At 39.2% G+C, this 27,082-nt stretch overlaps 1 protein-coding gene across 1 annotated transcript; it reads left to right on the forward strand.

The window, feature by feature from the left end:
* Positions 1–27,082, forward strand: LOC310931826 (glucose-6-phosphate 1-dehydrogenase-like). The gene is made up of 15 exons (XM_083895063.1): positions 1–122; positions 2,470–2,851; positions 4,264–4,436; positions 12,798–12,919; positions 15,941–15,978; positions 16,095–16,203; positions 16,543–16,760; positions 16,902–17,060; positions 18,044–18,169; positions 21,256–21,349; positions 21,486–21,672; positions 21,766–22,001; positions 22,552–22,628; positions 23,030–23,122; positions 25,760–27,082. The coding sequence occupies exons 2-15, from the start codon at positions 2,517–2,519 to the stop codon at positions 25,848–25,850; spliced, it is 2,058 nt and encodes a 685-aa protein (XP_083751189.1). The 5' UTR covers positions 1–122; positions 2,470–2,516; the 3' UTR covers positions 25,851–27,082.

Raw genomic sequence — 27,082 nt, forward strand, 5'->3', positions numbered from 1 at the left:
GCACCGAGAGTAGACCAGGTTAGAGCTGGACCCGTTAAGGTAAAGCGGGGTTCCCCGTTCCTCCGGTCTTAACCGGGGAACATAGGTACGACCCCTCCTTGAACCTCAAACTGCAGACCAAGGTAAGCCCATACCAGTACAAACACGCATTTATCCTGCTATGGATATCTATATTCAATTTATTCAGATATACCAAATAAGAAATAGATGTGCGTCATCTGTGAACGCGTAGTTGAACATGCTCTGGAAAAGCGTAATTTCCTGATTTAGAAATATAACTATAAATAACCGCAGCCATGTGCGCGCACCGCTGTGCCAGTTAAGACCTGCCTTTCAAACGTGCTAAATATAGACGCAAAAATAAACACCGCAATCAGTTTCAGGTTTGATAAATCACTTTGCGCGTGCTAAAATAACATAACATTTTCTCCTCCCATCACACGCAAAATAGCGTGTCAACGCCCCATATTGCATATGCATTAAGGCAAGAACGCTAAATGTGTTGCCAGTGCTATTTTGCCCGTCTGAGGGACGCACTCCTCGTTGCGCCCTGTTAGTAGATCAGCATCAACGCTAATCTGCGTGTGCAATCCAGTTTGCACACGTTTTTGCACGCGCAAAGCTTTAGTAAATCAGGCCCTTTTACATATTCTATTTTGTCAGCACTTTCGTTTGTAAAGGTAAACATTTTCCCCCGTTTTTGCACGACCCTGACCTTGTTAAAAAAAAAAGAAGTAACTTTTACTCAAAGTACATTTTAAGTACATTTTTAGACCAGTACTTTTACTTGTACTTGAGTAAAATTGTCAATCAAAATAGTGGTACTTTTACTTGAGTAGAATATTTCAGTACTCTTTCCACCTCTGGTAACTAGTAATAATAATAAAACTGCATAATACAAATAATTACATGGCTTGTTTTGCAAACACAAACAAATTTGTGTATCAAAGGTGTTTTGTGTATTAAAGGTGATATTTATGTTTGTATAAGCCTAATTTGGAGCTCCGGTTAAATAATTGTTTGAAAACAAATCTTTATTTATTCAGCTAATTGCTCATTCCATTGCGTCATCTATTTGAGTTCTGGTGCTAACTGAAGGCTACGTGGAAGTGTGCACTTCACCAGTAAATGTTGCTAAATCTGACACACTGTACAACTTCCATTTGCTTAATTTGCATATTTCTAAATACGTTCTTCTCAATGTGTGTCTGTAGAGAAACGTTTTACAAATTAATGTCGTGCTAACAAGAAGCAGCTAGCTGATGATCCAATTAACGCTGCTTTTTTTTGGTTTGTATCTGCCCCATTATCTCGTTTATAAAGCCCTAAAGTTTGGAAGCAAACAGTTCAGCCACTGCTGAGAACACTTTATTGTATTCTCGGGCTCTGCAAGCGCTCTGAAAAAGCCTGGAATCGTGACGTAAGGATCCTGTGTCCTGAACAGCAGATCCTCCTGCTCCGGGCACTAGTCCAAGCACATCCAGTAGCTTACAGTGAACCGCAAAAGAAGAAGAAGAACATCCGTTGTGGAGGTGTTTCACTTCGGACTCTAGGTCCAACTCCAGGTCAAAGTCGTAACAGGGACTGGGAGTCGTGATGAAGCCCATTTTAAACATTGTTAAAACAATGTTTTGATAATGAGTAGCAGAGCATCCACCATTCCAGAGGGGGGAGCTGCGCTTCTAAGAACTAACGTGCTACACTCTTAGAAATAAAAGTGCTCATATACCATAACCGAGAACCATATAAGGTTCTTCGACTTTTCCTCATAGGAGAACCCTTTTTGGCCCCAAATAGAACCAAATAAATGTTGTGCTAACAAGAAGCAGCTAGCTCTTTTAGTCTTTGCTTAAAGCTCCCATAGACCGGATGTTCCAATTAACGCTCTTTTTTTGGGTGTGTATCTGCGCCAAATGGTTCTTACTGGAACCATTAAGGCCACATTATACTTCTCCGACTGCGTATGCGTTATCCGACTGCGTCACCACGGAGAAGCCTTGAGCCTTTATACTTCTGCGTCGGACACGCGCTGCAATTTCCCGCTCGAAAAACTCTTTCTTCGGGAAAGGGTTTTTCAGAAGCAAATGGTTCCGGGTAGAACCTCAGGCCTCGTAGTAGGACCCTTTTGGAACCCTTATTTCTACGTCACTTCCAGGTATTGGCCAATTACAAGACAGTTGGGAAAGCTCTCGTTGGCTGGCCAATCACATCACAGTTCTGTCTTCTGGGGGTGAGATTTGGGTCTGAAACATCGCGGCTGACAAGAGCTTCAGTGAGGAGAGATTTCTATTGGCTGGTTTGCAGAAACTCAGAGGTTTTTGACCATAAAAACAAGTTCATGTATGTAAGTAGACTAACTCACATATACGTGCGATAGGACCACTCTATGGGAGCTTTAAAAGTGATGAAAAAGTAACAATCATTTCATGTGTGATGATTTTCTGTTTCTTTTTCTCGTTGGAATCAAAGGTGCTGCTCCAGTCTCTCTCTCTCTCGTCAGTCTTCCCATCCGTATCATGTATCACAAACTCAGGCGAACGGTGTTTGCAGTCCCCTGCTATTTGGCGCTCCTTTATTTAATGATGCAACTAGCACAACTAAAGACAGGTATAATGTCCAAATGTTCACCTGGTTTTTACACCGAGGAGGAGCTGGAGCCTCACTTTAGCAGGCCTCCCCAACACGACAGTGCACCGGGGGCAAACGGCGAAGCCTTTTTCACGCCATATAAACTGAATCTGGATGAAGAGAATGACAAGTTCTATGGGCTCATTAACAACCTGTTCTACCAGTTTGCCAGCGACCGCATCTCTCTGCATCGCAGTCTTGGCCATGACACCCGGCACACAGAGTGAGGACAATCATTGTTAATTTCTGTGTGTAGACTCAGAAAACTGGAGACAATATTAGTCCATAAGCCAGGGACCAAAATGTCATTTGTTGGTAGAGCTATTTGTTGGTGGCAAGACTTGGTGATCATTTTTTGAAAATGTCCACGTCTGGAGATTTGAGAATGATAGACATTCCTGGGTGGCAGCTGAGTCACAATAACTAGGTCATGAAGTGAAACAGCCCTAAAGTAAAGAGCAATGTCAGTGTCAATGTCACAATTGTTATAATGCGTTATCAAGGACAGTTATTAGAGACATGTTATGCAAAATCCTTTTAATACTTATATTTGGGACTCTGGGGGCCCTATGATTAGGCAAAGTGTGAAAAAAGATGACTCACTCATGTTTTTGTGGTCTGCCTCAGTCTAAGTACAGGAGATAAAACACGCAATGTTGACTTCTGCACTCATTGCTATGTCACAATGACAATTCCTGGAATTGTCTCGCTGAGCTCTGATTTTTCCCTAAAAAATGCGAGAGTGCAGACGAGGGGAATTGTAGTCGGAAGTCGGCGAAGTGTTCTATTCTTTGAGTTCTACACAAACTTCCAGCCTCAGAGGATTTACGTGTCCAGTGCATACATTTTATACTGTATATGACAGCAATGTGCCGGCGAGAGTCGGCAAATGATGGCTTTTCCAAATGCTAACTGCTGTTAGCTGCCGGAGCCTCAGTGACGCTGACGTAGTTTCCTGTGTCTCATTTGCATTTAAAAAGACAGGCACTCAAAAGAGAGCGTTCTGAACAGGGCTGTTTTGGCAGAGTGATTGAACTGCTGTGGTGCTTCATCCTTAAAGTATTTTGACCAAATCATGTCACAGACATGTTCATTAGGACACCAGGGAACTAGGTTAACATGGAGAAATAGGGTATAATATGCCTCCTTTAACACTGAATTATCCTTATTGACCTGTATTTAATTATATAAAGACTAGTAACAAAATCCCCATTCTAATGTATGACCCATATTAACATGTCAAAATTAAATCGTATATGGACCACAGGAAGCATTTCCTGAATCCTCAAGAGTGCTGTGAGTGCTCCAGTTTCTGAGTTTTGTCCATATGTCCATAATGGGATTTAAATGAAAGTCAATAAGTACTCCCTTAAAATTATATCAATCACAATAAGTCATTGAAAAATGTCCTGGTCATGAGATAAACCAGAATATTAACCATTATCGACTAATATGTAATTCATTGCAGGGTTGTTAAACATCATGAGCTTTGTACTGTGACACAGCTGCCAACAGCGAATTTGGCATCACACCAAAATAAATATTAGTAGGTTTTGCCACCTTGAGTGGCACCTATGGACTATAGGGTTAGGATTAGGGTTATCAATGTGACGCCTGTTTGTCTCTGTCTGACAGTTGCCTGGAACAAAGGTTCAGGAGATGTCCCGGTCTCCCCTCCACGTCTGTGATCATTGTGTTTCATAACGAGGTCATGTCCTCTCTGATGAGGACAGTCTACAGTGTCCTCCACACGGCGCCTGCTGCTCTGCTCACAGAGATCTTACTGGTGGACGACGCCAGCACAGATCGTGAGTGCAGTGAAATTATTATTTTTGTGTGTGTGTGTGTGTGTAATGAACAGACTTGAGTTTTGATGATTAGTCAGCTGCAACAAGCACCATTGCCAACAGGTGGTGCTAAAATCTTGATTTAGCACCACCTGTTAGACATTCTCAAACTCTTCCTAGTAGTATTCAAATCAGGAGAAGTACTTACTGTCTTAATAATACTTTTATATATGCTAGTATTATACATGGATGTGTCATTGGAATGGTTTTCGTGTGATAATATCGTATCGTGTCTTAAATATTGTGATAATATTGTATTGTGTCTTAAATATTGTGATAATATCGTATGGTGACTTAAATATCGTGATAATATCATGTTGTGTCTTAAATATCCCGATAAGATCATATTGTGACTTAAATATTGTGATAATATCGTATGGTGACGTAAATATCATGATAATATTGTGTTGTGTCTTAAATATCGTGATAACATTGTGTTGTGTCTTAAATATTGTGATAACATCATATCGTGACTTAAATATCGTGATAATATCGTGTTGTGTCTTAAATATCGTGATAATATTGTGTCATGTCTTAAGTATTGTGATAAAATTGTGTCATGTCTTAAGTATTGTGATAATATTGTGTCATGTCTTAAGTATTGTGATAATATCGTATCGGTCTTATATGTTGTGATAATATCGTGTTGTGTCTTAAATATAGTGATAACATCATATTGTGTCTTAAATATCGTGATAATATCGCATTGTGACTTAAATATCATGATAATATCGTGTCATGTCTCAAATATCATAATAATATCGTATTGTCACTTAAATATCGTGGTAATATTGTATTGTGACTTAAATATCGTGATAATATCATGTCGTTTCTTAAATATCGTGATATTGTATTGTTTCTTAAATATCGTGATAACATTGTATTGTTTCTTAAATATCGTGATAATATCGTATCGTGACTTAAATATCGTGATAATATCGTATCGTGACTTAAATATCGTGATAATATCATGTTGTTTCTTAAATATCGTGATGATTTCGTATCGTGATGTCACAGTTCCCACCTTTAATGTTTATGACGTATGTAGCAATTATAGCGAAATCTTTACAATTTTCTTTATTGCTTTGTGCGTCCTGACGTTACATTCCACCACTGCTGTGAATTTGTAGAAATGTAAAAATGTCTTTCCAATCCTAATCATACCAGTAATGTGTATGTTATTATTACACACAAAAAGTGAAAGCTGTCTATACTCTGTATTTATTTAAATCTCATATTTGTTTGATTTAACCATTTAACACCGAGCGTATCGCAGACGACACGTTTGCGCCAGCTCACTTAGCTTTACTGTAATCACTCAAAGGTTTCTGACAGCTGAGAAGTTGCACGTCAAAGTCAATGTGTGGTTATTACAGTAATTTTGCTGTTGCAGGAAGCCGGCGAATCATAATTTTAAAGACAAATAAAGGAGTTGCCATTATTATCATCAGACCCACCAAAAGTAATGAAACCAAATTACTGTTGCTTTGACGTCATGGCAACAGTAATTAGGTTTCATTACATTTGTTTATCGTCAGCTCAACTGAAGACTCGCCTGGACCAACACGTACAGCAGCTGAAGATCGTGCGTGTGCTACGACAGACGCAGAAAAGAGGCTTGGTCGCTGGCAGACTGCTGGGAGCGAAGGCTCCTCTATCAAAATATTTTTGCTCAAAAAACCTCTATCGAGAAACAATTAAACTCAAACTTATTTTAACACAGGGCTGAACTGTAATCCATCAGTGTCAAGTCTAGGTGTATTTCCATTTGTTTTAGTAAATGGCTAAAGGTGCATTATGTAATAAATCTATAGCAACTGGCCATAAAATCCTCCTAAATGTCACAGAGACTCAGGAATAATGTTCATATAACAAACTGAACTCACCAACAACAACAGTACAGCCAAAATATTTGCATAAAAAAAAATATTTTGCAGACTGCAAATCATGTTTATGCTTTGAAATCATGTTTTGGCATGTGGCGCCACCTACCGCCGTCTACCAATCATTGCAGTCAGTTGAGTCTCAGCTGCCGAGCAACCACTGGTTGCCAGTTACGTCAGAAAACAAAACATAAAAGACCTCCATATTTTGAATTTGAATGTAGTAACCATTTTTGGCCACATTCTTACATATGGCACCTTTAATGTATAACAAGGGTGTTGCTGGCTGACTGAACAGAGCCTCAGTTGCCTCAGTGTTTCCTGGGTCTGGATGAGTTATGAAAGCAGCTCTTCTTCAGTCTGTATTCGCACTCATCTTGGTAACACTTGGTAAGACTTCCCAAGGCATTGTGGAAAGGACACTTTGAACTTGAAGCAGCAGCGTCATTAAATCATTCTAAGTCATCATTAGCTTCTTTTTCTACGTTCTTTCTGAGGGTTAAAAGGTTTAAGCGTTCTAATCTAAAAGCTCTAAAACCAAAGGGAAATTGATGTCAATATCATCACATTTATGATCCATAATAAATCTTATTGACTGAATTTAATACAGTGTTGCTTTGTGTCACTTGGAGTATGTTGAATACATCTACAAGCAGGAGGTTCATTTGAGTCTAACAAACACATTTTTGTGCAAACCCTTGAAAAGGTATCCCTTCAACTGTGTTGTTGCATTCATGCAGCAACTCGTGTTGCAACACACGCTTCCTGGTTGCACAAGGAAAAAATGCAATTTCAGTTTCCTCATTCTTGTCACTACTACGATACCTTTGCTGAACAGTTGAAATTCAATTTAGGGCAGAAAGTATGTGTGTGTGTTTTATGTCATTGTTTTCATACAAAACTACTAAAAAATCACTAGGACATGAAACACATATCCCGTAGGTATAAAAAAGCAGATTCCCCATCTGACTCTACAGTATTTGTGTGTACAAATGTGTGTTGTTTACTTACTCAAAAGGTTGAACAACTTGTTTTTACCCTCACCTTAGGGCAGTAATGTACGAACAGAACACCATCACTCAACTGCCTGTCAAATAAGCAACAAACTGGACAGACCACACAGGTGTACATCAAGGCTCATCCTTGGATCCGCCAATTTTCATCAATAATCTTCCACAAATTAGTCATAATTGTCACATACAGTTATATGCAGATGACATAGTAATTATTCAATGACGCAGCAGTTGTCAAAGTGGATGAATTTAAATATCTGGGACTGTGGTTTGTGGATTCACAAGCCGCATATTGATTCAGTTATTGAGAAAATGGTCTAAAAATACTTTATCAATCTATCAACTGCTTCACATTACAAATATATATATATACATTCTCAGTTAATACTTACAATACTTGATTTTGAAAATATAGACTACCAGAACACCTTAGTTATAAACCTTCACAACCCTCTCAATGTAATTTTTAACCAGTTTTCCTGAGACGTCTGAAGTGTCTGACTTAGATGAACACCTTAATACTCATTGTTACTGAATTGACTATAACCTGCATCAAGACGACATTATCAGTGGTTGCAATTTATTTTCAAACATTTAAATGCAAAATACCAAGGTCTTTTAGGTTTCATTTTCTGACGTATCAGGCAAACCGCGGTTGCTCGGCAGCTGAGACTCTACTGACTGCAATGATTGGTAGACAGCGGTAGGTGGCGCCACATGCCAAAACATGATTTCAAAGCATAAACATGATTTGCAGTCTGCAAAATATTTTTTTTTATGCAAATATTTTGGCTGTACTGTTGTTGTCGGTGAGTTCAGTTTGTTATATGAACATTATTCCTGAATCTCTGTGACATATTAGGAGGATTTTATGACCAGTTGCTTTAGATTTATTACATAATGCAGCTTTAATTATCCTAATCCTGAAAGAAATTAATAAAAGCTGAAACCAATTAACATTTAGTGAAAAACAGCACTACATTTGGCCAAATTATAAAAGATATACAGTAAGTGGTGAAATCAAGATGCAGTTTGGGAGCCGAAAAAGCCGGCTCTTCTTGGTGAGCCGAGCCAAATGATCTGGCTCACTACACAGACCCGTAATGCCCATCACTCCCACAGTCACAGGTACCTGCAGCACCTTCACGGCCCACCAGGAGGCCGTGGCCCTGGCGTGACAACAACAACCTGGCGTGACAACAACACCCTGGCGTGACAGATTTTGTTTAGTAAGTTTACAAACAAACTTACAACAATAATCACCGTTCAAACAATACAAAATAGAAACTTTTATTGTAAAATTATGACATGATGTCATTATTATTTTTAAGATTTAGTTTAGTTTGTTTTACAAATAAACAGTAGGTGACTAATAGTAGAGGGAAGAAACATTGATATCTGACAAGGTTTGATTAGTTAATAGTGTGAAAAATGTGTACAACTGAGCTCCATGGGGTGTGTGTATGTGGTGCTTGTTGTATCCGCTCTGGGGCTCCAGGGAGGCGGGTAGGTGGTGGTCTTTGTCCCCGCTGTGGAGCTCCAGGGTGTGGGGCACGGAAATTTGTGAAAATTAAGAAAATAGGAAAGTTAAACTAATGTAAAACAGTTAATATTAATCTAAATAGTGTGTTTAATGTGTAAAAAGTTGAAAAAGGTATAAACGTGGAGCTCCGTGGGGAAATACTTGTGGTATTTATACTCAATATATTAAGCACATGGACAGGGTAACATACTTTTATATTCTTCCTTCGTTCTTGTTTAAGATAAAAAAAATCACTTCACCGTCGTTTCGTTGTGTAAATTAAGTTTTTAGAAAAAAATCCTGACGGTAATATTGTCAAGCCAGGGTGATGTTGTCATGTATGGAGGACGAAACCTGACATATCAATAAATAAATAAATACAGGAATAAATACATGAATAAATAAATAAATACATAAATAAATAAATACATGAATAAATAAATAAATGAACCAATAAATGCATAAATAAATACACAAATAAATAAATATAGAAATGCATAAATAAATAAATGCTTTATATTTATTTCTACATTTCTGTTCACCTACATTTATTTGTTTATTTCTATAGACAAAAAATCGACACTAAAAATGTCTGCAAGTCCAATCCCTACTGTGTATCATAGCTGCTTTTATTGAAAAAAACCCAGAACCTCCCAGTCGAGGCCATTGCACTGACTGGAGCTTATTTGCAACGTTACAGGTAGCACGACTCGGGATGGGAATCGTTTGCTTTTGTCTGGCTCTCCGATTTCACCAATCATGCTGTCTGACTTAGGTTAGGACCTCCTCCCTCATTAACATATGGACACAGAAATAAATAAATAAATAAATGTAGGTGAACAGAAATGTAGAAATAAATATAAAGCATTTATTTATTTATTTCTGTATTTATGCATTTATTTCTGTATTTCTGTATTTATTTATTTATTTATTCCTGTATTTATTTATTTATTTATTTATTCCTGTATTTATTTATTTATTTATTTATGCATTTATTTATGTATTTATTTATTCATGCATTTATTTATTCCTGTATAAATGTATTTATTTATTGAGATGTCAGGTTACGTCCTCCATAGTCACGCCATGGTGTTGTTTCTCCGGGGCTGCAGCTGCATGCTCCTCCTTCACGGCCCACCAGGAGGCCGCGGCCCATACCGTGAGATTCACGTAGGCCACGCCCTCTGGCAAATGGTCCGTGACGTCACTGAGTTCGACAGTGATGATGGGCACACAAGCGAGCGCTGGTGAGTTTCTCCCAAACCAATAAAATGTCTCAATTCTGCCGTGTCACTGTAACAGGGAAGTGGGCAGGACTCGTCGTCTCGCACCCGCGGTAGAAGACTTGCCTCCGCCTGCGTGAGTCAGCTCCGAAAAAGTGTGTGTGTGTGTGTGTGTATTTGTCTGTCGCCGGTGCTTCGTGAGGGTCTTTTTGCCTGCTTATCATCTCATTACCGGACCTGTGAGTAGCAGCAGCCGTCACCGCTTCACCGTCGCCGGTTTATCTTTGTTCTTCTTTTAGCATGGTGTAGCTTGTCACGCGCAAACTAGCAGCGCGTCTGCTTGTCAACTCATGTTATCAAAATATCTGCATGTGAAGCTAGGAGCGCATGACAGAGCGGTTTTCATAATGGAACAGTGTTTATTTACCAACAGTACTGTGTCTGACTGGATGTCCGGAGCTAATATGGACGAATAGAGAAGTAGCGACGAGTTTTTAAACGTTAGCTTGTGTTGTGTTGATAGGTTAGCCCGCGGTGCACGGCTTCCTTCACCGCGGTGTTGTGCAGCGAGGTTGAGCCCTCTAAATACGGGATTTGGCGGCGGAGGATTTGGCTAATATCATTACAGTTTGGTGCGTACACTCGCTTTGTTTTTTCCTCGTGTAAACAATGACCTTGTCTGGAGCCGTAGCCCTGATGCTCTGGTGAAAGCGTTTTGGAGAAAAACACAAAATGTTGTCAATTGTTGTTCTAGTTTATAAGTTGTGGTGACCAGTGGCGTGCACAGACATTTGGAAAGGCAGGGGCGAAAGGTAAAAGGAGCCCTGGGGACTGAATTTCATGTGGACCTCTGTTTTGTTGATGTTTTTCTATATCACTGAATATCATGCCCTCAAAGGACATCCTTTGGGACACTGTCATGTAGGGGCAACAGGGAACTTCATAACACAGGGTTCCTATGCAGTATGGAAAAGTATGGAATTTAATTTGACTAATTTCCAGGTCTGGATAAGTATGGAAAAAAACGTTTGTGTTGTTTCCAGACTATTATCTCACTTTCAAAAATAGAATATTAATAAAAATCAAATCAAAACAAGTTACTAACGCAACCTAGCATTACATTTTCAACAAACTATTCTAGCTTGCTGTAGAATGGTGTCGGGTTACCATGGTTACCGATCGCCATACAACTGCGATTCTCATTTATTGAATTTTTTTTCCATACGTCGTCAGCCAGCCAGCCACCTATTGTCGGTAGCGATACTATCATGGGTCGATGCAAGTTTTCCAAGGGCTGGCTTCATGAAGAATGACTGAAGGATTTTAAAACCATTTATTTACATAATAAGTATCTAACAAGTGATATTCAGATAATATTCTTGGAGGATATTGACTGAAAAATCCTCCAAGAAGTCTTGAAATTTGAGTCTGGAAAAGTATGGAATTTAGAAATTGAAAATGTGTAGGAACTCTGATAACGGCGCCCTTTTTGGTTGGAAGGCCATACTACGTCTGCACGAAACTGTGATGTCGTTTTATATGTGACAAACTATTGACGAGCTGAGCAGTTGATTTGGTTGTACTGAATCATTAGAATCAGTTTATTAAAAATCATAAGTTCAGTACATTAACGGGAGCAGACACAGCCACTGATAACGTCATAAGGAAGTCAACCAGCAACTTTTTCAAATAACCAATCATTGATAGATAGATAGATAGATAGATAGATATAACTTTTCCCTGGATTCAACAAGGTCACACCTAGGTTACTGTGTATGAGTATGAAGAAAGCGTAGCATTAATCATAACATTGTGTTCTTAGTTAATGGGTGTTGGTGCTTTAGGTGTTGCAATAAAATAACATTTTTACGTTTTACTGACCAAATCATTGGTAAGTTCATACAGAATATGCACTACTGCGTAAATCTTATCTTATTTCTCTCTGGTCATGAAGTCAGAATGTGACATGTGGATCCACCTACATATTGATTAATTGTTTATCTTTTGTCAAGTTTTCAAAGATGCATTGCAAATCTGTCACCACGAGAAGCATGAATAACTAGAAGACGGGAATGAAATGAAACAACAATATGTTTTTTTGTTTTCGGTTGTAATGAAGTAACACTCTGAGAAAAGTCAAGCCTTTATCTTCTCAGAAATGTGATGCTCTTCCTTTTCCTTCATTGTTGAAGAAGGAAGTGAAGAAGGACATTGTGTTGCTTTAACAAATCATATACACTTTATTTGCCAGCGTACCATTATGTAAAACAATACCACTGAATGGTGATGATTGTTTTTAAGATTAAAAAAAAGAGGAGAAAACATGATTTTATTGATTTTTGACTTCACTTAGCAATGGCAAAGAAAAGTTAAAAATAGTAATGACACAGCAAATGTTTGGTTTTGGATGCAAAACAAACTTCACTGTTGTTTGGGGGGGGGGGGGCCCCCAAACAACAGGCAATACTTTTTTCTTTATTTGTCTCGTCTTTAAATGGTATCTGGCCAAAATCAATGGACTGGTTAAAGCCTGAAGGATGCTTTTTTAAATGTTTTATAACATGCTTTATGAAACACAGATGTCTGTCACCACTGTCATGTGACGGGGATGTGAGCGAGCTCTGCAAACCTTTGCCGTCCCTGTTTTAAAACTGGATTTCCCGTTTATCTGCTCTTTTTAGAGAAAATGAGCAACATCCCGCTCTCTCGCTCGGAGGTGTTTGGAGAGCTGAGGCAGGAGCTGTACGACGATGAGGAGTTTCATCAGGCTGACGTGCACGTCTTCTTTGTCATGGGAGCATCGGTGAGAGTCGCAGTCTGTTCCGCAGTTGTACAATTTAAACAGAAATGCCTAATAATGAGGTTTCAAAGAGTGCGTGTTGACATATTCTAAACGTGGTTAATGGAGGAAGTGTTGAAACTGATTTCACAGAGATCTGAGCATTTGGACGCCTAAAAATCATTCAGTCTTTTACGCTTTGCCTGTTATGTTAATAGTTTATGGTACTTCTGACTAGACGCATGTGTGTCATACAGAATACTTTTTTGTTTGTTTGAACAGCAAGGTTGCTTTACTATACAAATATGTACAGTATATGGAAATTGGCTTTGAATAAAAAACACAAATTGTACTAAATGAATATTTGTACATAATTTCCCTCTTAAAAGGATGAAGTATACCAAGAAACGACAAAAAAAATCCTCAATAGTTAACCTTTTCACAGCTTTTAGTAGCTGCGTGTGTTCTCCTGCTGCTGCTTTTTGCAGTGTCACTGACTGTCAGCGTTTTTCTTTTATGTGACACACCAGAGTCTGTGTGCAGCTTTTTGTTTGCGCTCGTTTTGTGTGAGCGTGTGTGTCTGTTGCTGCAGCTGTCAAGTGTGTTATCAGCTACTTTCAATGAGCTCTATAATGACTGAACAGAGAGAAATGTTGCATTTATCTCATAGTTGTTGTTTCACATACACTATTGTTCAAAAGTCTGGGGTCACTTAGAAATGTCTTTATTTTTGAAGAAAAGCACTTTTTTCAATGAATATAACATTAAATGAATCAGAAATAAACTCTATACATTGTTAATGTAGTAAATGTCTGGTTTTAATGTAATATGTACATAGGTGTATAGATATAGGTGCCCATTTCCAGTGTTCTAATGGTACATTGTGTTTGCTAAAAATCATTATTTCTAATCTTGTCAATGTCTTGACTATATTTTCTATTCATTTTGCAACTCTTTTGATGAATACAAGTGTGACTTTTAATGGAAAACACAAATGAAATTGTATAGGTGACCCCAGACTTTTCAACGGTAGTGTAATTTTAAACAAAAGTGCCACTGTACAAGTCATGGGATGCTGTTTAAACGGAGATGACCATGTAGTGTACTATTATAAATGTCATTTACAGTTTTTTCTCCTTTGGTTTGGCTCATTTCTTGAAACAGAAATGACATTCTCAAAACAACATGGACAAATCTCCAAACTACTTCGCAGTTGTCCACAACAGAATTGCATTTCTCATTCATTTATCAAATTGCAATTGTCTTAGTACATCTTTGCAAATGATTAAGTACATGTAGCACACAGTTAGCGCAGTTAGCCTTCATTAAGCACAGTTTCCAAGTGAATAGATCTTGTTGATCTTAACTGATTGTCGAAGTCTCAGTCTAATGGTTGTTTTCTGCAAAACATGTCAGCATCATTTCATTGTGTAAGTCATCACTTGCACAATAGTCTGTTCAAGTGTCAAAATTAGAATATAATACCATGAATACCATAAATGAATCTCTTGGAACATTTGATAAATGTATCATAATTGACACATCACAGATCACACATCTGATCTGTCATCTGAGATGTGTGAAACTCCTCCTTTGTTGGCCAAGTTCTATTTTCACCTGACCTTGACCTCAATTACACAGAAGCTCCTCATTTTCTTGGACCACCTTCATTCTGATTTGAGCAATGAAAATGAAAGGTCTGGTCGGGCCTCACCTACCAAAGTATGCACTTGTGTGGGACAATGTGAATTTCCTCCATGGCCTGCTCATCAGGGCCTGGTTCACTACTCATCCAAGGATGGTCATGGTGTTCAATAGGATTGAGGAAAAGAGAGTGAGGTGGTAGCACCTCACTCTCTTTTCCTCAATCCTATTGAGTGCAGGTGATGGTTGCGACATGCACGTTGTTTCTTCCCTCATTGCATCACAATGGAGAATATACACTGTGATGTGAACGAGAATCTGTGGCCAGACAGACAGCAGTGGGTGGACGGCCAGGAGGGTGTGGGGGAGGACAGAAATGTCCTCAAGAAATGTTAGTTTTGAATCTCCAGCTTTATTTTGTTTATGTGTTTATATGACAGTATATTGTATATATACTATATATATTTTTACGCTATGTATGGAAGTTAGTTTATATCTGTGAATAAAAATGGTTACAATTTCCTCGGCAGTTTGAGTGCAATGTGTGATGTCAAACCTTGGATGGTACTCTTACCATAAAATCTTTATGGTCCTTTGCCACGGTGACAAAACATCTAAACATTTTGACTTGCAGTGCTTACACAATGCCTAAGGGACAATGGATTTTGGGGCCACTTACTATTTATATGAGAAAGAAATTTGGTTTTGACGCATAGGTGAACTGTTTTGGGAGAGATATGAGCTTCTGCAGGTGAACCATGGTGTTGTGCTGAACCATCCAGTGTATTTTGTCAAAAGCACCAAGAGTGTTGAGAACGTCCGGTCTGGTTTGAGAAATTAGCCAAACCAATTGAGAAGGATCTTTTGCATTTTGGTGACACTGACTATTTATATGGGAAAGGAATTTAGTTTTGAATCATGAATGAACAGTTTTGAGAGAGATATGAGCTTTTGCAAGTGAACTATGGTGTTGTGCTGAACTGTAAGACTGTTGTGCCAAACGATCTTAGAGTTTTGAGAATGTAATTTCGGTTTCAAGAAATGAGCCAAACCAATGGAGAAAAACTGTAAGTTGACTTCTTATTTCTGGGTGTATTGTCTATCATGTTTATCTGAGAGCCTCCTGCCAGAAAAGCAGGCTATTGTGTATTGTGTTCCTCAGCATATTTCTTTCAGCTACATGACACTGTTGCCTGGTGGGTGTAAGCACTTGCTTCCAATGAGATTAGTGGAGCTGCGTGATTCTAAAAAACAAAACAAAAACAAAGCAGCCTGCTCACCTGCTGTCGCACAGCATGACCTGCAGTAATATTGTGGTTTATAATTACAGCACAGTCTGTCCAAAACTCTGCACCAGCTTGTTTAAGGTGAATAATTCTGGCCGTGTGTTTGTACCTGTAGGGAGATCTGGCTAAGAAGAAAATCTACCCAACTCTCTGGTGAGTGAACTTTTGACCTCACTTGAAAGGCTTTTACATGAATAGCACAGCCGTGGACAGGGAAAGAGTATAAACTGAAGTAGAGCCGCTGAGTGTCTTCCTCTTTTCTCTCACAGGTGGTTGTTCAGAGACGGCCTCCTCCCTGAGCAGACGTATTTCGTGGGATTCGCTCGCTCTAACATGACAGTAGATGCGATACGAGCTGCGTGCTTGCCGTACATGAAGGTGAGGCTAAATTATTATACACATTATAACTATGTAAGTTCAAAAGTTCAAAAGCAAAAATATTAAGGTGAGAAGCAAAATAAAATACACCAACCTTGGTGTGTTAAAATGAATGAGTCAATATTTGCTGATTATAAACAAATGTTGAATGAGTCAATAAAAGCTTATGCAGCCCTCGTGCTGCCACCAGGGGGCCAAATCTTTTTTAGAAAAGAGTTAAGTCATCACAAAATGTATTTTTTATATGCGCATATTATGAATCTTTAACCATTTATTTCCAGTGAACTTTGAATCTCTCTAAATCCACACATGCTTCAACGTTCTCATTCTTTGGCCCAGGTGACGGACACAGAGGTGGAGCGAGTGTCGGCCTTCTTCAGCAGGAACACGTACATCAGTGGGAAATACGATGACGCCGCTTCCTTCTCTAAACTCAACACACATGTCCTGTCCCTGCCTGGAGGACCCAAGGCAAACCGTCTCTTTTACCTGGCTCTGCCGCCCACCGTCTACCACGACGTCACGGAAAACATTAAGCACCACTGTATGAGCACAAAGTCAGTGCGCGCTCATTTCTTCTTCTTCTTTTTTCCTCATCTCACTTTGACTGTTTACTCATTCCATTCAGTTTACTGTTTTGAGTTCCAGTGATTTCAGGGACATGTTTTTCTTCTCTCGGTTTTTGTGGGTTTTTTTAGGGGGTGGAACAGGGTAATAGTGGAGAAGCCATTTGGACGAGACCTTCAGAGCTCTGAAGAGCTGTCGGCTCACCTCTCCTCCCTCTTCTCTGAAGACCAGATCTACCGCATAGATCACTACCTGGGAAAAGAAATGGTGCAGAACCTCATGGTGCTCAGGTAAGAAAAAATATATTTGGAAAAACTTCTCTTGTTCTATGTAATGGAATATGAGCTCTATGAAAATGATTAATTTTAAAGGGGACATATTACCGTTCAAAAGTTTGCGGTCACCGATACAATTTTTGTTTATGTTTTCCATTAAAAGTCACACTTTTATTAATCGAAAGAGTTGCAAAATGAATAGAAAATATAGTCAAGACATTGAAAATATTAGAAATAATGATTTTTATTCAATTTACCCTTTCGTCAAATAACCAGAAAACTGTTTTCAGCTGTGCTAGCATAATTGCACAAGGGTTTTCTAATCATCCAATAGCATTCTAATGCGATTAGCAAACACAAAAACACAAAAACACGAGCGTTGTGAACAGGGCTGTTTTGGCAGGGTGATTGAACTGCTGTGGTGCTTCATCCTTGACCAAAGCATGTCACAGACATGTTCATTAGGACACCAGGCAACTAGGGGACCTTGGAGAAATAGGGTATACTATGTCTACTTTAAATGGTATAATAATGTAACATTTTTATTAACATAAATAACATTTAAAGCTAACCAGAAATATAGCAGAATATAAGATGACTTTAAGGATAATTTTTCAAGTGAGATTACATCAGATTTGTTTGTGGTTGTGGACAGAAAGGCTTCAAGCAATCATGTTGATTTTAAGGGAAGCAGTTAAAGTAAGAATTATAATTAAACCATTCTTTTTTTATGTTTAGTGCTGCTACATCCCGTTCCTTTTGGATTCTTTATGTGGACAAAAGAGATTTTATAGTCACTCTATATTGTCAGTACTTAAGTTTCTGCTGGTTTGTTGTTAAGAGCCCTGTTATAATATGTTAGGGACAGTAAATAGAAACTAGGCTTCAGTGAAGAACATAAAGGCGTATAAATATTTATTGATGTTGTCACGCACAGATGTCACTGGTGTAGCTCTTCCTGCTGAGGGCAGAATGTTTATGTTTATGTTTGGTTGCAGGTTTGGGAACCAGATTTTTGGGCCAATCTGGAACAGAGACAGCGTGGCCTGTGTCGTCCTCACCTTTAAGGAACCGTTTGGAACTCAGGGACGAGGAGGCTACTTTGATGACTTTGGCATCATCCGGTGAGGGGGGGTCAGGCTGTGACTGGATATTGTCTTTGTGGTGTGAATTTAAATTTAGGAGTAGGAGATTACTGAGCATGTGATAATGTGTTGGTCTTTAACTATAACTTCTGTGGAACAAACAAAGAATCATATATATATAGTAATTTAGGCATAAAAAGTACAAAATAGAAGGTTTAGTATAATATTGATTGCCACTTGTGCATGGATCTGTGCCACAGACACACCCTTAAGTTGCTGTAGAAATATTACACGTCCTTATTTGGACATCCTGTGTGGGGGGGGGGTATGTGTTAAAAGATCACACCATTTATAAAATGTTTTTTTTCATGATATCATGTGTTGATGAGTCAAAGTTATAACTTAAACAAAATGTGAGTAGTGATAATTGTGCAAAAGTCGCAAAATAGACGATTATTCTTCTACTTTTGTTCATAAAACTTAAATCGCGCTAACTTTTTAACATGACAAATGTGACCCGCCACGGACCAAGCGGGAACAAGTCGGCCGAGCGCAAAACGAGAAAAACAGGAAAACGTTTTTTTTTTCAAAATTAGGGATTTCCGTTTTTTTCAAAATTACACAAGTTGAAGTTTTAAAGAAGCCACTACCTGCTTCAAATCACAGTATTGTGTCTCCTAAAACCATAAACTTTGTGTTTGAATTAAGGTTGTTTTATCGCTGTGAATCGCTCCTAGTTTGGGTGTGGCGATCTCACATTCCAGAGCCTTTGTTGCTTTTTCAGCCAATCAGCTGACGATCACGGAGAATACACATGGCTAATTAATATGCAGAGAGAGCGAGGAGGGGAGAGAGAGTGTCTGGAACTTTCCAGCGTATGTGTGCAGTAGTGATGTGACGTTCTGTATCGAGGCTTCGAAGCGTGTGCCGAGTAGGGGAGGGGGCGTTTCCGCGATGCGCGTATCGAGGCTTGCTTCATTTAGGGAGGAGCTGAAAATGATGACGTCCGAAGCTTCGCTGCCCGGCTGTACCACGTGACTGCTTCGGGAAGTGGTTTGGATTTTGCCGCGAGTTGTGACAGCGATATAAACCCCTCAGGCTCCACTCATAATTTGGGTGTTTGATGGAGAGGTGGAGACAGTTTGGATAGAGTTTGCAGGGTTTCCCCCAGTGCGGGCCGCCAGGCTTTACTGGTCTCTGCGTAAAAGCGAAACTTGGCTGCGTTTTTGAACTCCACAGATTATGAACTCCCCGCGATATTGACTTCACAGCAGAGAACATTCTCTCTCTTTGAGCAGTTAACTAAAGACATCAGCTCATCTGATGCATCTGTTATTCCCTTAATTACAGCGCTAAAGCGTCTTCTTCATAAATACTGAGACCACGGAGTAAAAACGATGAACAGTGCGGTCTGTCACCATGTTTTACTCAGATCTGCGCGGATCACCTGCACTTTATCGCGACTGTACTCCATCATCGTCATAAAGATGGACCGTTTGGAGACGCAGAAGCGCAGGAGAGGGAGAAGAGAACAGCACAGGGGCGGTGTGCAGAAATAAAAGGGCAGTTTGTCTGCACCAGATGAGGCAGATGAGGGGGCACTACGACTTTTTTATTTATTATTATTATAATAATAATAATAATAATGCATTATATTTCATGACACTCAAGGTTGCCTTGTTGATTTATTTTACTTTTAAATGTAACCATTGCATGGCTTGGTTTAAGATTCACTGGCTGACTACTTAGTATTGAAGTGAAAAAATTGATATTATATATTTAATTTCAAGAGTATGTCTTGTTAATAAATGTCTTACAATAACCCTGTGGCCTATCCAAACCCTGAGTTTGGATAGAGTTTGAATAGAGTTAGAGAATATAATAATAGTATGTAAAATAATAATTTTCCATACTGCCAGTATATATATACACACAGTATACTGCCATCACTACAATATACATGTTTTGCATACTTCTTTTTTTTGCTGACAGTTTTATTCACAGGCTTTCAGCAAAATGCCACACACTTCAAATTCATGCCAACTGATATTTTTGCGTCCAGTAGATGGCCTACTAGAGCAAATGAAGCTTCAAGAAGCTTTGCACTGGAGTGAACCAATTGGATGAAAGGCTTCAATGCTTCAAGAAGCTTCATCTGCCCATCACTAGTGTGCAGTGTATGTGTGTGTGCGAAATTAAAGCGTGATTATCATCAAAGCAGTTATCATCAAAGCTTTGTTTGACAAAGGAAGGCAAAGAGAACAGGACAATAAGTCAGCTGTGGCTGAGCAGCTTCTTCACAAGGACAGCGAAAGCACAGAGACGGCTGCTGTGTGACTGTTAGCATTTTAAGCTAGCGATCTTTATGCTAACGTGTTAGCAGACTTCATCGTCACAAAAACAACAAACAGATGGATTATTCAGCGGCTGAAAGAGAGCAGGACACACACGGTAGTTGTCTGAGATGATGACGTGACGCCAGCACCACGCTATCTCCTATCTAATTGGACTTTTGGAGGCGAACAGACGTAAAACTGCGACGAAAAGGAAGCACGCCCGGACCTCTTATCTGATCGGAGGCACTGAAGTCTGAAATATTATTTCCAAATTTCACAAATTCAATCTGATTTTTAAAAATCTCAATACTTTTGGTCCAGGTGTATTTATATAGTTGGTGAAAATGCAGGGGAAAAAAAAATAAATTCATCAGATTTCCATTAGGTTGTGCTGCAAAAAAGTACATAAGACACTTTATGTTGCACTTCTTACAGCCTCTGTGTATACGTTTAAGAAAAAAGCAGCCTAAATGCTCTGGGTTCTCAGGGTTAAATACAGAAACTAGTCACTATTCATATCGTCTAGTAATATTGAAGATAAAACATAAAACGAAAACCTTGATGGACTTGATATTTGACAAATAATGGACATCACTTGAGTCCAGTTGAAGTGAAGTGTAACTACTGACGATGTCTTGGTTTGACAGTTGCACTTTACAGTCACAAGTGATTATGTGATCAGTTGTAATCAACTGTAAGGGTCTTCTCTCCACACTCTCTCTCTCTCTCTCTGTGTGTGTGTGTGTGTGTGTGTGTGTGTGTATTTGTGTATTTCCTTGTCATGATCAGTGATGTCATGCAGAACCACTTGCTCCAGATGCTCTGCCTGGTCGCCATGGAGAAACCGACGTCCACCAGCTCTGACGATGTCAGGGATGAAAAGGTACAGCATCATCTTAAAGATATACTTTTTTTTTTTTTTTTTTTTTTTTTTTAATTCTCATTTAAATTGTTGTTATTCAAAAATGTCTTTTGATATGTTGCCACATTTAAAAATGTCTGTTATCTCTCTCTCGTAGGTGAAGGTGCTGAAGTGCATCTCTCCAGTGACCATGTCAGATGTGGTTCTGGGTCAGTATGTCGGGGATCCTGACAGTGAGGGAGAGGCCAAACAAGGTTACCTGGATGATCCCACAGTTCCTAAAGGATCAACACAGGCCACTTTCGCCACCACTGTGGTCTACGTGCAAAACCAGCGCTGGGATGGTTTGTATACTTTGTTTTTTTTCTTCTTCCAAACACTGCTAATATTATGCTTTCCTGCATTCGCCTGTAACATGTGAGATTCCTCCTCCACAGGTGTTCCTTTCATCCTTCGCTGCGGCAAAGCTCTGAACGAGAGGAAAGCCGAGGTGCGGCTGCAGTTCAAAGACGTCCCGGGAGACATTTTTGCCAAACAGTGTCACAGGAATGAGCTGGTGGTGCGCGTGCAGCCCAATGAGGCCATCTACGCCAAGATGATGAGCAAAAAACCCGGCGTGTACTTTAGCCCAGAGGAAACGGAGCTGGACCTCACCTACAGGAGTCGGTACAAGGCAGGTTCAGGCTGATATTTTCTATTCAGAATTTTATACTTATCCAACTGTGAGTCCAAAATCAATGGATATTCAGTTGAGAGTCATTAAAGATGAAGAAAAGCATTATATTATCATATTGGTGAACTTGGCCAGAATAATCATCTAGTATGAGGAAATTAGAGCTAGTGAGGTTTTCTCCAGTTTCCTCCCACAGTCCAAAAACATGCAAATGTTATTAGGCACTACATTGAAAACTCTAAATTTACTGTAGGTGTGATAGTGGATGGTTGTTTGCCTCTACGTGGCCCTGTGATGGACGGGTGACCTGTCCAGGGTCAGAGTGTAACCCCACATTCACTCTTGTCAGCTGGGATTAGCATTAGCATCAGCGCGACCTGATAAAGTGGTAGAATAATGAGTGAGTAACTAGAGATAGTGATTTAAAACGGCAGGACAGGGAGTGACGATAAACTTTCATATTTGTATCTTCACTTATTCTATCACTTTATTGTGTTTTTTTCTGATTTTTAAAAAAAGAAATAAAAGACAACATGTGCTCTGTTTTTAGGATGTGAAGCTTCCTGATGCTTACGAGCGCCTCATCCTCGACGTCTTCTGTGGGAGTCAGATGCACTTTGTACGCAGGTATGTCACGTTTGCCCTACAACTGTCATATCATCTTCCCAATGGATTATATGCAATGTGGCATCACTTACAACTTCTGCTAAAATATAAGCCAGCTCCTTAACACTTCACTTGTCACTTGTTGCTAAAGGGAAACTTGGATTTGGTGGGGTAACATTGGTGATTAAAACGTTCCATATTGATCCAAATTTAGTTGTTGTTTTAGTAGTTGTTGCAACTGCTTCATGTGTGCTAACAGTTTTGAACACTAGATGGCGCCATATCACATGTTTTCTTTATTCCCAGCATGGCAAAAAAAAAGAAAAAAAGAACTGAGTTGTACGGCTACCCTTTACACTTTATGACTCGACAGCTGTGTTTTTACAGCCTCCATTAACCGCTCAATGGTTTCATCTCTGCAGTGATGAACTACGGGAAGCATGGAGGATCTTCACGCCTCTCCTGCACCAGATCGACAACGACAAGCCAAAACCTGTTCCATACAAATATGGGAGGTAGGAAATGTTCATCATCATTTGGAGTTGTTATTCGCTGACATCTTTATTGTTCCCTGAACTGCTCCCTTTAGGAAGGGGTTTTAGACGACCGTGATTTACAAAACATGTCTTAAAGGGTGCAAATTATGCAAAATATTTAATCATTTAAATACTTATATCTGGGACTCTGGAGGCCCTATGAGACGAGGGCAATAGTATCCGGAAGAGAAGAAGTACGCAAAGTGCAGCACAGACTTCTACACAAACTTCCAGCCTATATGATGGCAATGTGTCGGCTAGAGTTGGCAAATGATGGCTTTTCCAAATGCTAACTGCTGTTAGCTGCCAGAGCCTCAGTGACACTGACGTAGTTTCCTGTGTCTCATTTGCATTTAAAGAGACAGGCACTCAAAAGCGAGCGTTCTGAACAGGGCTGTTTTGGCAGAGTGATTGAACTGCTGTGGCGCTTCATCCATAAGGTATTTTGACCAAAGCATGTCACAGACATGTTCATTAGGACACCAGGGAACTATGGAGGACCATACCTGACATATCAATAAATAAATAAATACATAAATAAATGCATAAATAAATAAATAAAAACAGGAATAAATAAATAAATGCACCAATAAATGCATAAATAAATAAATAAATACACAAATAAATGCCTAAATACAGAAATAAATGCATAAATAAATACACAAATAAATAAATAAATATAGAAATACATAAATAAATAAATAAATGCTTTATATTTATTTCTACATTTCTGTTCACCTACATTTATTTATTTATTTCTGTTCACCTACATTTATTTATTTCTACATTTCTGTTCACCTACATTTATAGATTTATTTATTTCTGTGTCCGTATGTTAATGAGGTAGGAGGTCCTTACTTCAGTCAGACAGCATGATTGGTCAAATCGGAGAGCCAGACAAAAGCAAACGATTCCCTCCCTGAGTCTTGCTACCTTTGACGTTGCAAATAAGCTCCAGTCAGGCACGACGCCAGGATTTTTTCTCTCCACACCTGTGCCAGCGGAGAGACGGCTCAGGTTTATGAACCTGTGCTTGCAGTGTCCATCCCCGTCTTAAACATTAGCGCAAGCTCGTTCGCACTGCACGCACTCACACACACACGCTTGGACACGCACAGCCACTGGAGAGAACAGCTGTTGTCACCATGTAGGCTTACGTTACAGGTGACTGGTCACACACTCATCCTACAAAGCAGCCGTTGAGCACCACAGACAGCGGCCAAAGCTCCATAGTTACCTTACTGACCCGCCCTCACCTATTTCATTCACAAAAACGGGCCGTGTCTCGTCCACCGCAATGCGTGCACCATCATGTGAGAGCGCCGGGAGCCTGGACAGCAGGATCACATTTTCGTGCACAGCTTCTTTAACCTCGCTTCTTGTCCCCTCACACACACACACACACACAGACACACACACACACACACACACACACACACACACACACACACACACACACACACACACACACACACACACACACACACACACACACACACACACACACGCACACACTAATCAATGGGGTACAGGCGCAGCACAAACACGCACACAGGGATTGGATTGGAACAGAATGGCTACTTGTGAACTTATTAAATGTTTTTTTAACTTAGAAAATATATAAATTTATATATTCTATATTTTATAAAATATAAAATAAAGTGCTTGAGGGGCTTAACTGGGGCTACACAGATTTTTGACGGGGCTATAGCAACTCCTATCCCCGGTGTAGCAGGAATCAGCGCCACAGGCAGAAGTAGTAGACCCAAATCGAGCACACTCCTGTAACCAATCATGCTGTCTGACAGAGGTTAGGACCTCCTACCTCATTAACATACGGACACAGAAATAAATAAATGTATAAATGTAGGTGAACAGAAATGTAGAAATAAATAAATGTAGGTGAACAGAAATAAATAAATAAATAAATGTAGGTGAACAGAAATGTAGAAATAAATATAAAGCATTTATGTATTTATTTATGCATTTCTATATTTATTTATTTATTTCTGTATTTATTTATGCATTTATTTGTGTATTTATTTATTTATCTATGCATTTATTGGTGCATTTATTTATTTATTCCTGTATTTATTTATTTATTTATGCATTTATTTATGTATTTATTTATTTATGCATTTATTTATTTATTTATTGATATGTCAGGTATGGTCCTCCATAGGGAACTAGGTTACCTTGAAGAAATAGGATATAATATGTCTACTTTAAAGTCTTTGAACCAAGATAGAATTGCAACTTTTTGCAGGCTCTTCTTTGTGTTTTCTGTTAAACTCAAACCTGTTTGCAGACATCTCACCTTACACTTTCTGTTGCCTCGGTCTGTTTTGGCATAAAATGAATCACATCCTGTTTGCAGCACATGATCACAAGAGACAAGATCTAAAATGCCACGAGTCATGTGGGGTGAACTAGAGTAGAAAAAAGCACTCCACTTTTTTTCTTTTTAGATATTTTTTTTAATTATTCCTCATAAATGTATCACGTTTTGTTTTGATGTGGAGCCAAACCGAAATGAACCTTTACAGCCTTCACAGTTGTGCTTTTTTTTAAACTGAGAGGCAAATTAACTGTAGAATATTTCTCCTCTTATTTCAGCCGAGGTCCAGCAGAAGCAGACGAGCTCTCAAAGAGAGTTGGATATCTCTACGCCGGCACTTACAAATGGGTCAATCCTCACAGATTGTGAATAAAGGATGAGATTAAAGAAGGGAGGAGCGTCGGGATAGTAAGAAGGGTGTGGTAGTTGTCGGCAAGTCATGTCATGTTCTAGATTGGAGTGCCTTTTTGAGGAAGAAGAGGTGAATCCATCACATTGGCAGCATAACAACAAGCTAATTGAAAAGAAAAACTCAGGTGTAGCAGATATTCCATGGTGCCAGTTCATCAAACCGTCACAGTTTTACAATATAATATATTTTTTTCCTCCATTAATTCACAGCAGCTTACTTCATTTTTAATTTAAAGGTTGGACCAAGTCATTTGTAAAGGGAACAAAAACAATCAGGATATTTAGGAAAGTGCTACTGTCTCTGCTTAATAGACCTTTATTGTCAGGATGGTTTAATGGACGGCTAACAGAGTGCAGCGACGACAGAACAGTCTGAGTCATGCTCGCTGCGGGGAAGTGAGAGGAAGTGGACAGAGCAGAGACGATGCCTGTCCAACAGTTGTCACTCTTATCAACCATTTGATTGTAGAACCTTTTGTGCTTTGGCTGCATTTACCGATCTTTAAGCTTTGCTGACCGTGAGTTGAAGTTATTTATACAGCTTGCATTAACGGATGTTTCACTCCTCTCTGCCGGACCAAGGACGTCGCGGCCGCTTTACGATAAATAGACCCTGGTTTGTTAAAAGGTGCAGTTTCGCTTCAAAGCATTTACATTGAAATAGTCTTACGTGTCATTCTGGACCAGAATGTAGCTTTTTTTCTTTTGTTTAGTAGCCTCCTTCTCAACTATTCCCTTATTAATATTCAGTAAGTTCCAGTTTTTTCAGTTCTGTATTTCACAGACAGCAGTCATCTCTGTTACAGGTCAACAGTGAATGTCTTTTGTAAGGACCAACTGCAGACTGCTGCTGTTAACTGCACACTAATGTTAAACTTAGCTATGTTTCCACAACTTGTAATAAACAATTGACCTTGTTCTCATGTTCCTAAAGCGTCGCTGCCACCACTATTTGATTTATCAGCCATTTTGATAAGAAGTTATACCACTTTGTTTTGCCTGTTCACTAAATATAAAGCTACATTAAATCAGTAAATGTTATAAGAAACATTAGTAAAGTGCAAATAAATGTTTATTCTTTACTCTAAACTGTGCTCTTTTCTTCGGCTAGTGTAAGAGGGTTGCACCGTCACTCCAACCTTGAAATTACAGCTGAGGTCACGGCAACATCACGTGATTCTTCTGAGGAA

This window comes from Microchirus variegatus, assembly GCF_963457635.1.
Source record: "Microchirus variegatus genome assembly, chromosome: 9".
NCBI lineage: Eukaryota > Metazoa > Chordata > Actinopteri > Pleuronectiformes > Soleidae > Microchirus > Microchirus variegatus.